This window comes from Schistocerca gregaria, chromosome 4 (assembly GCF_023897955.1).
Source record: "Schistocerca gregaria isolate iqSchGreg1 chromosome 4, iqSchGreg1.2, whole genome shotgun sequence".
Taxonomy (NCBI): Eukaryota; Metazoa; Arthropoda; class Insecta; order Orthoptera; family Acrididae; genus Schistocerca; species Schistocerca gregaria.
In genome coordinates, this window is record NC_064923.1 from 526,922,017 (window position 1) to 526,936,598 (window position 14,582).

Consider the following 14,582-nt stretch of genomic DNA (forward strand, 5'->3'; position numbering starts at 1 on the left):
TGCACACCCGAATGGCAGTCGTGTGAATCGATACAAACCAAGATGCGTGTTAACCACCAAAACGCGCTGGGATTCTTCGTCCACCGGTATTTGCAAGTACGCATCCGCTAGGTTATAACAATACAGCCCGACCCGTGGGTTAACTGAAATGACTGATACCAACTGTTTTTTGATATGTAACTGTGTAGTTATTGGACAATTCAGTGCCCTAGGGATTTGTATGTGTACCTATGTGTATTTATATATCAGTCTGTCGCATTTACTAGTAATATTCTGTATTCGTTGTGAAAAGACTTTTATTGTCGTCATTAACGGAATTACATAATAAATGCCAAATTAAATGATTCATCAGCAGGGTGAGCTAAGAAATGTAAAGTAACGGATAATAAGATACTGTAGAAGTATTGGTATAAGTGGTCAGAGCCACTAATTACGATCATTTGGAACAAGAAATGTATTAGTATAGAAAAAGCTTCATTATCTTGAGAAACAGCTTTTTAAGTGATTACCAAGCAATGTATTCGTACTTGTTATTCATTTTATATCCTATTTTGAAATTAATGTACTTTGTAAACACATTTTGATTAACTCTCCAATTGTTTGCATCACACAATGTTCAGATTTTTCGTATTTCAGGGCGTATTTGTAACTTCCTTGTATACAGTCTGATAGAAAGCAGAATTTGTGATGTCATTAAATGTTAGTATCTGAAACCGAACTGTAATTAATTAAATAACTCAAAATTCACAAAAGACATTATTGTAATTAGAACCATATCGATTTTTAATATTTAAACCTAGTGATGACACTACAAAAATTACGTCAACTAATATTGTTAATTTTTCCTTATTCGGGTGTAATGTCTGTTCGCAAACATTTTGTACATTTTAATTGTAACTTTGAAATTCTTCAGAATTAATAATGCAATATTTTGTGAGTGATTGTTAAAATTCTATATAAGCAGAGATGATGCGAGGTCAGAGGCAGTCAGTTGTTTGTGATGTTTTCGGCTGGAGAGTCTGTACAAGTGACGCCTGTAAATAAATAATGTGAAGTGTGAAGAATTCTCCGATTTCTTCATCTAAAAATGAACCCCCAAAAGTTAAGTTTATAAATATAAAGCTGCTCGACGAACAAGTAGCTTTATAAGTGGTGGTGTGAGCTGGGATTTGATGATTGAAATCGGAACTGTTTTTAAAAAGTAATTGTTTCAGGTGACCGCAAGACGAATACTAAACATAAATTGTGAAGAAATTTTTGTGTTTATGGACGCACAGAACGAGTGGATGTTGCTGCATGAGAAGAGTTGGTGTGGAAAAGAAATACAAAGAAAATCATCACCTGCATGGGGAGATCGTAAATCATAACAACTGATCTGATGATAATGGACCAAATTCTCGGACTGCACCGCTGGAATTCAGATGAGTAACAGTTTTTTTTAATTAATTTGTGTTTTTTTTTGTTTTTGTGAGGAAAAGATTTTACTATGGCTGATAAAAAGTGTGTAGGCGGTGAATCAATTGAAAACACTTCGGACCTAGGATCGAGTATCAGTGAACTAAGTGTAGATCGAGGTTTTGGTGGAGAGGGTTCCAGTGAAAATGTCGCCACAAGTACTCCAATTGCACAGGGAAGAGTAGGCGGAGACGATCTGTTAATGTTATTAATGCAACATATGAAAGAAGCGAAGAAACAGATGGGACAGATTAGGCAGGATACTAGTAAGATAAGGGAAATCCAGGATGGTTTGGCAGCACTAAAAATGACTGTCGAGACAGGGCAGGGTGAACTCAATACTCGTGTAGGAGCAGTGGAAGAACGGGTTGATGTATTAGAAACTAATTTCACACAAGAGTTGTCCAAAAATGAGGAAAGGTTCAAAAAACTAGATAAGCATGTAGAAGTAGAAAATTCAAAACTGAAAGTAGAGGTTGTTCAGACTAGGAGAATCTTAGAAGAAAAGCTTGAATCCAATAAAAAGAATTCAGAGTTAAAATTTGCAGAAATTTCCAATCAAATAAGTAATGTAGATCTAAAGTGTGATGAAAAAATAGATTTGTGTAAAAATAATGTTGTAGGTTTAAGTAAGAAAGTTGTAGAGTTACAAGAAGGTGTAGCCCAAAGAAATTTTGTTAGCAATTTTAATTGTGTATGGGGTGGCATACCTTTAAAATGCTTTCCAGGAGATGGGAAATTGCATCCAGTTGATTTTTTACAGCATTGTCAGGATAATTTTAGTAATGACATGACAGATAATGTAAAAATTAAATTTGTTAAACGATTTTTGGATGGAGAAGCAATCTCGTGGGCAAATCAGAATGTTAATTCTACCATGTCATATAATGAATTTGAAAGAAAGTTTTTAAATAAGTTCTGGTCAGATTCTGAGCAAGCTAGGATTAAAAGTGAGTTTTTGAATGGTCGAATGTATAGGGAAAGTGATGGTAGCTTGAAGTGTTTTTGTGAAAGTCAGTTGAGGAAATTAGTACACCTCGACAAACCTTTTGATGAACTAATACAAATAGATGCATTAAAAAGAAGACTACCAAAAAGAGTACAGTGGGAGTTGATTTATGGACCAGATGATTCTGTAGATCAGTTCTTGAGGTATGTAGATAAGTTGGATAGAGCTTTTGAGAGAAATGAGAGGTTAAACAATGGCAGATTTGGCAATCAACCAACTGGGGGGTGGAACCAAAGCAGGAATCAAGGCAGGAGTAATAATAGTGATAACAGATGGATCAACCATAGTAATGGGGATGGAAACAGAGGGCACAATAGCAGGGAGAGACCTTGGGAAAATAATAACAGACAATTTGATAATCACCAATCAGGACAAGGCAATTTAAACTGACAGATGCCTCATTGGGAGCCTGTCAGTTTGGGGCAAGAAATGTGTACCGAAATCAGGCTAAACACCACTGGTCTAGAGACACCGAAAATAATTACAGAAGACAGAATAATCGAAGATGTTGGAGTGGAAGTGACAGTACTAATGTAAGACGAGTGCATCAAATTGGCAAATTGCAGTTTAACAGTAAACTCTGGAAATGTATGAATGAAAGTGTTGTAGATAGAAGTAATAGCATCTGTAAGAATGTTGAGGAAGTTCCGTTAGAGGAAGAAACTATTTCAAGTCTATATAATCAGTGTGGTAATGAAGTTTGCAAGGAAAATGTTGGTTCTGATAGTAATCTTGATGAGTTTGGATTAAGTAAATTAATGAAAGAAGAACCTATCCCTGTTAAGCACTTAAGTGATGATACCTGTACTAGTGTACATGTCAACAATTCTGATGGTCATAGTAAAGATGTTGTAGTAGAAGTGTTCAGTGTTGGAGATGATAGCATATGTAGTAATATTGATAGTGAAAGTGTTGGAAGTAATGATGAATGTGAGGAAGAATTAGATGACATGGTGTATTTGGAGGTTAAAGAAGATTTAATTAGTAGTGAAGAAGATGATATCAGTAGTATTTGTGAAGAATATGAAGATCAGATTGTGCCAATGAAAACTGGGAAGGTATCATCAGATAAGGAACATGCAGAGAGCCATCATAATGTAGATGAGATGCTAGAAATGTTATGGGATACTTACAAGGATTATAGTGACAGTGACAGAATAAAAAGGGTCATCAAGATTATTTGTGAAGAATTGCATTCCAACTGGCAAGGTAGAACCAATCAACAGGCTTACAGTGGGATCAGTTCTGGAAAAAACAGACAGTGTGTTAAGGACAGACGTGACATCAAGCAATCATCTGATATAGCATTAAGTAAAATTCAGACAAGTAAGAGAAATTGTACAGGCAAAAATGGTACAAATTACTTGGACTTTAGAGATATTGAAGAAGATCTGTTGGATGAAAATGAGGACAGTAAGAAGGAAAAAGTTTTAGGTTGCCCGTATATACATATAAAAGTTGCAAATTATGAAGGACTTTGCCTCTTAGACACGGGTAGTCCTGTCTGTGCTATTTCTGAAAAAATTTAGAGACCAGATAAGACATAGTGATGACTTTGAAGAATATCCTGTTATTGGAATCAAAATTAAGGGAGCAACTGGTAGACACAGCAAAGTTGTAAACAGGCAAGCCTTAATATCTTTCACTATTAATGATGTACAGTATAACCAAGGATGCTTCGTAGTACCTGATCTCAATGAGAATATTTTGTTTGGAATGAATTGGATACAAGGAGTAAATGCAGATTTTGACTGGAATAACAAAAAGTTAAAGCTCACCAAGCCAAAGGCAGATGGAACACATGTGACTGAACTAATTATCCAAAATTGCCTAGAGAATAATTTTCAGATTAGAAGAGTGATTTGTACAGATGAGAAGATCGACATTAACAAGGAAGACAATGAAGAAGACTGCAGTGAAGACAAGTATGCTGAATTAGTGGCCACCAAACTAAAAGAAGCTGGTAATTTAAATGAAGAACAGACAGATCAACTAGGCAGTTTGTTGTGGGAATACAAAGATGTGTTTAGTGAGAAACCTGGGAAAGTGAAGAACTATGAATGTAGACTTAAACTAAAACCTCACGAACCATTTTTCATCAAACCCTATGGAGTACCCATTTCAAAAAGAAAAGCTGTGGAGGAAGAACTACAAAAGATGGAAGAGTGGAGAGTAATTGAAAGATGTAATAGTGCATACAATAACCCGTTGGTGGTGGTTTCCAAACGTGATGGTGGAGTAAGACTTGTGCTCGATTCAAGACATTTAAACAAATACCTTGAGAGGGAAACTGATCACCCTGAAAATATAGATGAGTTATTACATAAGTTTGAACATATGAAGTACATGTCTAGCTTAGACTTAACAGCTGGTTTCCATCAGATACCATTAGAGATTCAGTCTAGAAAATATACTGCGTTTTTATATAGAGGAAGATGTTATTGCTATTGTGTTGTACCATTTGGCCTTAATGTATCAATTGCAGAATTTATTCGAGCATTGGATTTTGTTCTAGGAAAAGAACTGTTAAGAAAACTAATCCTTTATGTTGATGACATACTTGTAACAGGAAAAAGTTGGGAAGAACATATACATTTGTTGGGTGAAGTGTGTTACAAATTAAGACAGGGAGGCATGTCATTAAAACTAGAGAAGTGCAAATTCGGAGTTAAACAGCTCAAATTTTTAGGCCATACCATATCAGAAGAAGGAATCTTACCTGATGAAGAAAAACTTGAAGCCATTGCAAAATTTCCTGCACCCAAGACTAAGAAACAACTTAAATCATTCTATGGAATTTGTGGCTACTACCGGAAGTTTGTCAGCAATCAAGCTTTAAATGTACCGTGTTTGAACAACTTGTTGAAGAAGAAGAACACCATTTGGGTATGGGACAAGGATTGTCAGGAAGCATTCGACAACATCAAGAAACAGATGTGCAACAGTAAAATGTTATACAGACCTGACCTTACAGAACCATTTTGTATCATGACCGACAGCAGTGACTATGGACTGGGAGCTCATTTGTTCCAAGAAAAGATTGTAGATGGTGTGACGGAGCACAGGTCAATAGCTTTTGCCAGTAGAACTTTACAGAAACATGAGAAGTCATACACTGTCACCGAAAAAGAATTGTTAGCAGTCTATTGGGCTTTCATCAAGTTCAAGAATTACCTATTAGGACATCAAGTGGTAGTATACACAGACCATAAGGCTTTGATCTACATACAAGAGTGTACTTTGCATCACAGCAGGATAACCAGGTGGGCACTATTCCTCCAGCAGTTCGACTATACAGTAAAATATATAAAAGGTGAAGAAAATCAAATCGCAGATGCTCTATCAAGGTTGCCAATGGGAGGAGAAGGTGAAAATAACAGTGATGAGTGTGAAAGGGAGTTTCGGATTATGTATCTAAAAGGGGTGAAAGATGAGAATGAAATCAGGAAAATTTGTAATGACATCCGTAGATATCAAAACCATGATTCCAACTGGAAGTTAGTTAAAAGTTATCTAGGTAAAAGAGGATATGAGAAAGTAGAGCAGTATTATAAAGTGCATAAGGGTATACTATTCAGAAGATACAGTGCAGACAGTGACACTTGGAGATTGTGTTGGCCAGAACAGTATATTGAAGTGTTGATAAAGTATGTACATGAAAGTTTCGGGCATTGTGGGACACTGAAATGTATCCAAAAGATTCAAGAAAATGTGTACTTCTACAACATTGCTAGGAGAGTGAGAAAGCAAATATCTACATGTGACAGGTGTCAGAGAGTAAAAGTTAGCAATCAAACTTGCAGAGGATATATGCAAAACATCTTGCCAAAGGAACAACTACAACTTGTAGCAGTTGACCTTTATGGATCATTGCCTAAGGCTAAAGGAGGATTTTGTTACATATTTGTCATGGTGGATCTTTTTTCAAAATTCATTAAACTATATCCATTGAAGAAAGCAACAAGTAAGAACATCATTTTGAAAATTAGAAGAGACTATTTCACAAAGGTGGGAAAACCAAAGAGCATGCTCTCTGACAATGGAGCACAATTTACTTCTAAAATTTGGAAAACATTTGTGGAGGATGAGAACATAAACCATATTCTGATCTCTGCGTATCACCCGTCCAGCAATCCGGCTGAACGTTACATGAGAGAAATAGGGAGATTATTTAGAACTTATTGCAACAAAAATCATGTGAGTTGGATAGAGTACGTAGACAGCTTTGAAGATATACTGAACAGCTTACAACATTCGTCTACTGGGTTCTGCCCATATGAAATACTGTATCATAAGAAACCGCCAAATCTGATCAACGAATTAATTGAATTCCCAGCATGTAAAGCTATGAGTCCACAGGAAAGAGAAGAAATAGTCAAGAAAGTAATGGAACAACAGGGGAAACTAAGAAAAAACAAACATGACAAGAAGTTGAAACCTACAAATTTTAAAATTGATGATCTGGTCCTGGTGAAAACACATGAAAAATCCAAAGCGATAAGCAATGAATTAAAGAAATTCTTTGACATCTATATTGGCCCATTCAAAATTCAGTCTATGCCACACCCAAATGCATATAGATTAGTGTACCCAAAGTCAGGAAGACTATTTGGTTTACGTAACATAACTGAACTGAAACCTTATAAACAAGTGTCAAATACCAAGAAAAAATAAGATAATGTAAAAGCCCTCAGGAGGATACATCCTGTATCAAGTGCGTGCCGAGCACTAGGTCTCCGAGCTATGTAGCATTCTATTTTCTTCTTTTCGTTTTCGGATGATACATCTTTTACTCATCTATAAACCTATAACGAAGTTATCTCTCACTGAAAATACTAGCCATTCTTTTAGTATAAGTTTTTTTGTATGTCATATGATTATTGAGTGACATTGTTTGAAAATAAGTAAATAAATTTAACTGTGTATAAAATTTGAATCCTCCCTTGACTAATGACTAATAATTCTTTAAGCATTTCAGGCAATAGTTATTACTATAATTCCTGATTAATATGTGGTGTAAAACTTTTCCAGATCCATATGTGTGTGTGTACTCTATGTTATGTAATATTGTAAATAAATTACTGTTAACATTTTCATTACAGAATAGAATCCAAGGGGATATAAGATAATGGAGGTCATTGTGGTTATGGTCTGTAGAGTATGTATTTGATTTGTGGGTGGTTCTTTGAAGATTATAGGCTTGGTCATGATTTTGTTAGTTTGCCAATGAGATATACAAATGGACAATGTTAAGGATGTACACGTGTTACTAAATGGACAAGTTGTACTGTGAAAAATGAGTAAGTTTGTCATTACAAGGTGGTGTGCTAATGAACAATCAGTGAGTTTGTGTTTGATATGATAAAGAGCTAAAGGATATCTGGGACATTTAATATGCTGTATAGTGTATTATGCTGAAATATTAATCAAAAAGAAAGGATACATAAATAATTCATTTTTGTTCATTAACTTTAAGTTGTATATAGCTAAATCCTTACAGTTTAGAGATGCTTAATTTTGTGTGATTTTGTCTATAAATATACTAATAGTGTAGGATAGTATGTTAATGATTTTGATACATTTATACCTGATGTGACCTTAATTGTAACCTGCACGAGTACCTTGCGAAATGAGTTCATCCCTGTTCCTACCTAGAGAACTGTATCAAAGATCCTTACCTGACCTGAAAAAAAAAAAAAAAAAAAAAAATTAAGAAACTGAAAAAACTAATAGTGGACTGTGCTATTGCAGTGTAGAGACTGCCAGAAGCAGAGGGGCTGCAGACACAAGATGGACAGCGCATTGGGACGGATGATTGTGAGCTGCCAATTCATTAAGATATGCAACATGCACCAGTGACTGGAGTAACAGCTAAGAAAAAAAGAAATTCTATTTTGGAGGGTATTTAGCAGCCATTCATACAAGTTACACTTGTAAGAGTGGCTGGGGGGGTGTATAACAATACAGCCCGACCCGTGGGTTAACTGAAATGACTGATACCAACTGTTTTTTGATATGTAACTGTGTAGTTATTGGACAATTCAGTGCCCTAGGGATTTGTATGTGTACCTATGTGTATTTATATATCAGTCTGTCGCATTTACTAGTAATATTCTGTATTCGTTGTGAAAAGACTTTTATTGTCGTCATTAACGGAATTACATAATAAATGCCAAATTAAATGATTCATCAGCAGGGTGAGCTAAGAAATGTAAAGTAACGGATAATAAGATACTGTAGAAGTATTGGTATAAGTGGTCAGAGCCACTAATTACGATCATTTGGAACAAGAAATGTATTAGTATAGAAAAAGCTTCATTATCTTGAGAAACAGCTTTTTAAGTGATTACCAAGCAATGTATTCGTACTTGTTATTCATTTTATATCCTATTTTGAAATTAATGTACTTTGTAAACACATTTTGATTAACTCTCCAATTGTTTGCATCACACAATGTTCAGATTTTTCGTATTTCAGGGCGTATTTGTAACTTCCTTGTATACAGTCTGATAGAAAGCAGAATTTGTGATGTCATTAAATGTTAGTATCTGAAACCGAACTGTAATTAATTAAATAACTCAAAATTCACAAAAGACATTATTGTAATTAGAACCATATCGATTTTTAATATTTAAACCTAGTGATGACACTACAAAAATTACGTCAACTAATATTGTTAATTTTTCCTTATTCGGGTGTAATGTCTGTTCGCAAACATTTTGTACATTTTAATTGTAACTTTGAAATTCTTCAGAATTAATAATGCAATATTTTGTGAGTGATTGTTAAAATTCTATATAAGCAGAGATGATGCGAGGTCAGAGGCAGTCAGTTGTTTGTGATGTTTTCGGCTGGAGAGTCTGTACAAGTGACGCCTGTAAATAAATAATGTGAAGTGTGAAGAATTCTCCGATTTCTTCATCTAAAAATGAACCCCCAAAAGTTAAGTTTATAAATATAAAGCTGCTCGACGAACAAGTAGCTTTATAAGGTCCAACTTCGAAAAATATTTACCCGGGCACAGGTTGTCAAAAAGATCTTCCGGGCGGGGTAAAGGAAAAGTTGCAATCACTAGTTGTGGATTCACTGTTGCCTTGAAGTCCACATAAAGTCTCAATTTTCCGGAAGGTTTTGGCAAAATTACTAAGGGTGATGCCCAGATAGAAGCCTGAACACGTTCAATTACACCTTGTGATTCCAAATCGTGTAATGTTTTTGCGACCTCATCACGCAATGCGTGGGGATCATTGCGCGCTCTGAAAAATTACGGTTGCGCGTTTACTTTCAGTTTCAAATGTGCTTTATAGTTCGTAGCGCAACCGAGGCCCGGTGCAAAAATGTCTGCAAATTCTTCACATAGACGAGAAACACTGTCCGAAGGCACAGTCTGGTTCACTGATGGGACATTTAAACAACTGAAATAAATCAAAACCAAACAAGTTCACTGCAGAAGAAGAACGAAGGACGTAAAATGACACAAGTTTTGTTTGTCCTTTGTATGTTGAAAGAAGGCTACACTGTCCTAACACCGGGATCTTTTGTCCTGAACATTTGCGGCAAGCAACGGAGGTGTGCCCAGCAGTTTGTAAGCGTCTTGATTGATCAGTGAAACTGCAGCTCCGGTATCGAGCTGGAATGGTATCACTTTGCCGTTAATGTCCAAGTCTACGAAAAGTTTATTGTCCTGCTGACAAGAGCGACCGTCTCGTGCAACGTGAACTTACACAGGTACATAATCATTTGCGACTTGACGGGAGTTTCGGCGAATTCGACGCACACTATTTTTGGGACGAACACAGTCACTGTTAGAGAGAGTGGAACTGGGCGGAGTGGAATGAACTACATGAATTTCCATGGGCGAAGTTTCGCGAGCCTGAGTAACCTTGGTTCGATTCCGATTCCGGCGCGAAGCAAAGGGCCTGGAACGGTTTTGAGCTTCCGATTTGAGCTTTTTCTGGCAAACACTCTGAACATGTCCTTTTTATTACAATAAAAGCAAATAGATTGGCGTGACGGGCAATTCTCACGCGAATGTTGAGTAGCACACCGCGGGCATGATTTGATCACTGAATTTGCTTGCCTGCGCGGCACACGTGGCTGAGAGCCTGGCGGCAGCGGCTTGGCCGGGCGCGAGGGCTCTTTACTGCTCCATGCAGCTCGCCCGGCGGGCCGGTTAACCTGACACACTGCTGGCGAAGTTTAAAATGACTCCTGAGCAAAGTCAAGTGTGTCCTGCTGATCCAATATGTCCATCACTTGTTGAAGGGAGGGATTTGCTAGTTTCAAAATGTGTTCCCTTATACGAACATCAGAAACGTTCTGGACAATGGCATCACGTACCATAGTATCTGAATAAGGGAGTCCACATTGACACTCAAAAGCACAGTCCGTAGTAAGGCCTTGCAAGGTTGCAACCCACTCCCGATTAGTCTGACCTGCCGTACGTTTCGTACGAAAGAAGGTATACCTTTTCGCAACTACATTGACTGATTCTTTGAAATATGCATCTAATGCGGACAAAATCTCTTCGTAGGACAGAGTTGCTACGTCGTGTCGGGGAAATAATTTGACTGTCACACGGTACGTGGTCACGCCGACCGACGATAATAAAAAAGGCTGCCGCTCGTTACCTTGAATTCTGTAGGCGGCGAGATGGAATCCAAATTGGCGTGACCACTCCGTCCAGCTTTCCGGCGCAGCATCAAAAGGTCGAAAAGTGGGTGCAAGAGCGTGTTGTGGCTGCGTTAGCGGTGAAGAGGCTGCTGCCGCACCGTTTTGCATCGCGTCTGCTGATTCTGTAAGCGATAAAATTCGGACAGTACATCTGGAGATTGTGGCGAAGCCATTACACAAGTAGATCAGGGCAATTTACAAAAGAACGCGGTATTGCCTCGTCGCCAAATGTTGTGGTTGGCAGGAGAGCCAACCGTATGGTTAAAGGAGGCCGAAATGCACGCGTCTCAGCTCACGCAGGCTGGCGTGAAGTCTGCAACACGACAAGGGAACTAGAATTGAGAAAAAAACGGACGTAGCTGGTGGAATACTTAACTTCAATCCATTAATGATGCACGTCGCTCTTTATGGTACATGATTCACAATATCAATAGTACGGATACTGGCGCCTTGCTAGGTCGTAGCAAATAACGTAGCTGAAGGCTATGCTAACTATCGTCTCGGCAAATGAGAGCGTAGAAGTCAGTGAACCATCGCTAGCAAAGTCGGCTGTACAACTGGGGCGAGTGCTAGGAAGTCTCTCTAGACCTGCCGTGTGGCGGCGCTCGGTCTGCAATCACTGATAGTGGCGAGACGCGGGTCCGACGTATACTACCGGACCGCGGCAGATTTAAAGGCTACCACCTAGCAAGTGTAGTGTCTGCCGGTGACATCACAGTTTCTTCCTCCAAGAGGACGAACATTACGTTCGGTAACTAGTTCAAAAAGAAAAATGTTGGAGAATTTTAATTTCCGGCAACCACTAGTCCACTACCACATCATATCTTCTCGAATACGAATCCACTGAATTAAACACTACGTCACTGTCCTTGTACGTCCACTTGTTTCTGCTATTACAGTCAACAAAGTGTAAAACCCTCTAAAATACTGTCAAAGAGCTCATCTGAACTGGCCTGACACAGCTGCAACATTTCCGCTACTGACGAAAAAGAATTACTGCACTCTACTGTTTATCTATAGGCTACGCCATTTTTTTGTGACTGTTCTAGGGGCTTTGTACGGTACTGTGGCGCGGGAATTTCAGTGTGTTCCAGGACTGCAGACGTGTACTTGTAAACGAACAAAACATTAGTTACATTACTTTTTCGAGGGGAGAATTAAACATTTATGACTACTGCTGCTAACTTTCTGACCAGAAGTTGCCAGTGGCTGTGGGCAGTCGCCAGCCGCGCTTGACAAGCGCACAGCTATTTTGCTCAAAGTATAGCAAAGAACGATTAAGGAGACGGCGAGGAAAGAGCAACGCTACTTCCGCATAAGATGTTGCCCCTTTTTGAAAGAACCATTTTTACCAATGTCCACCGCTAACCTTAAATACGAAAACAAAAACAAAAGCACATTTGGCTACAAACAACGAAATCACATTTGACGACAAATTAAAACCATGTACTGCTCAGGAGCAGTCAAATACAGTAATGGTAAGTTCATAAAAAGGAGTTTATGCCATTATTTTACCGGAAAATAATGTTTAAATGTTGTATTCTAAAGTAAAAATTCAATTTAGGCCATTCCATAACATCGTGGTGTTGTAGTTGACATGGTGTATTAATTTAGACTTGTGGCTGATTTCTGTTGGCTGTCACAGGGCACACATACTGTAAAAGACGGTAAACTACACATCTAATTTGAAAAATATGGGTAGGTGCGAGTAGGACTGAGGGTTCCATGCAAACTTAATTATACAAAGCGACAGGTAATCCAATCCAGAGATTGAGGATCTCGATGAGTTTTGCGTTATCAACATTGATACTTTGCAAGTCAGCCGTCTCACGGATTCCACTACTTTGCAGACTCTTAATTGCAAGTTTAAAGTCGATAACATACGACAAAAGAAATAGTTTTCCTTGTGATAAAATTAAAAATTAACAATTTTCAGATTTCTATTTTGATTGTATTTGAAAGCTCCCTTCTGGCCAAATTTCGTTAGTATAGGTCAAAGGGAAGTTTCCTGTGGGTTTCGATGAATGTGTTTGCCAATATCAGTATACAGGGTGGTCGGAAATTCCCGTTACAAACTTCTAGGACATGTAGAGGGTAGTGAGTACAGAACATTTTGAATAGGAACCCATGTCAGGAATCGTATCGTTTTCGTTCAGTTCAGATGTGTACCTCGTCAACGTCTGCTTAGGGCAAGAGAAACGTCTCAGGGTACCCTGTCCTGGTATGCAACAGGGTAGACACGATGATGCGTACTACGTCAAACGATACCCAGATGCCACTTATTGTCCGCTTTGCTGTGAGACAGAGTCAATACCTGTGCATCACCGATAGAGGAGCTCGTCCCGATAGCTCAATGGATGCCGGCACGGCAGCTCAGCGTGTTCGGTCAGAGAGTTGATTGGCCTCTGTAATAATAATAATAATAAACTGAGTGGAAGGATCAACAAACGAACTTGATCGGATGTCACGTGACGTCCGCAACGATCAAACACAACGATCAACTATGAACAGAATGAAATAAATAAATAAATAAATGGTCAGCGTGGCGGACTGCCGTCCTAAGGGGCCCGGGTTCGATTCCCGGGTGGGTCGGGAATTTTCTCCGCTGAGGGTGTTGTGTTGCCTCTATTTCATCCCCATCCGGCGCGCAGGTCGCCCAATGTGGCGTCGACTGTAGTAAGACCTGCATCCAGGCTGCCGGATTGCCCCGTAAGGATCCTCCCGGCCAATGAAGCCAAACGCTCATTCCCATTACCGATAGAGAAAACACGGTGCAGCACAAGTTTTAAGAACACAGAGACATGCTCCTTGTGTATGGCGAAGCTGGAGGTAACGGAAAAGCTGATAGTCGCCTGTATCACGAACGTTTTCCACATCGTCACACTCCATCGCACAAACTGTTTGCCGAAGTTACACAACGTCTACGAGAAACCGGTGCCTGCACCGTGAAAGGGCAGGACTGTGGTGCTCCACAGCGACGCCGCACTCCCGAATTTGAAGAAGATGTACTGCGTCGCATTGAAGATAGCCCGTCAACGAGTTCACGAACAATTGCACGTGCAATGGTTGGTCGTCACAGTAACGACCTGGGCGTCCTGTATGAGTAACAATTACATTCGTACCACTTATAAAGGGTACATGCTATGGGTCCAGCAGACTTTTCACAACGCGTCGCCTTCTGCACATGGTTCCTGCACCTTTTCATCGACGCTCCCCTGTTTCCACGTCGAGTTCTCTTCACAGATGAATATAGGTTCACAAGGGACTGTGTTCTGAATGCTCGAAATAGCCATGTCTGGGCGGACGAAAACCCTCATGCCACGCATGTTCAGGGATTTCAAGACAGGTTTTGAATTAACGTGTGGGCAGGTATCCTAGACGGTCATGTGATTGGACCATACCTCCTTCCATCCAAGCTCACGGATCCCGCATGCTTAGTCTTCCC

The 14,582-nt window shown here is 39.0% G+C and overlaps 1 protein-coding gene across 2 annotated transcripts; it reads left to right on the plus strand.

Annotated features, from left to right (window-relative positions):
* The first annotated feature begins 119 nt into the window (after nt 1-119).
* LOC126267239 (uncharacterized) lies at nt 120-9,369 on the plus strand. Of its 2 annotated transcripts, none has more exons than XR_007548968.1 (2): nt 120-1,425; nt 8,216-9,369. XR_007548968.1 is itself a non-coding variant. In XM_049972222.1 (2 exons), exons 1-2 carry the CDS (start codon nt 1,487-1,489, stop codon nt 8,277-8,279), a joined length of 1,185 nt encoding a protein of 394 aa, XP_049828179.1. In that variant the 5' UTR covers nt 120-1,486; the 3' UTR covers nt 8,280-9,369. The 2 variants fall into 2 exon arrangements, 1 of the variants encoding a protein (XP_049828179.1); XM_049972222.1 differs by having other exon boundaries at nt 120-2,607.
* Nucleotides 9,370-14,582: the final 5,213 nt, after the last annotated feature.

Coding starts and splice junctions, on each gene's coding strand:
- LOC126267239 (XM_049972222.1), top strand. CDS start 1,487: ATGGCTGATAAAAAGTGTGTAGGCGGTGAATCAATTGAAAACACTTCG. Junction 2,608..8,215: donor TCTGTAGATCAGTTCTTGAG/GTATGTAGATAA, acceptor GTGCTATTGCAG/TGTAGAGACTGCCAGAAGCA.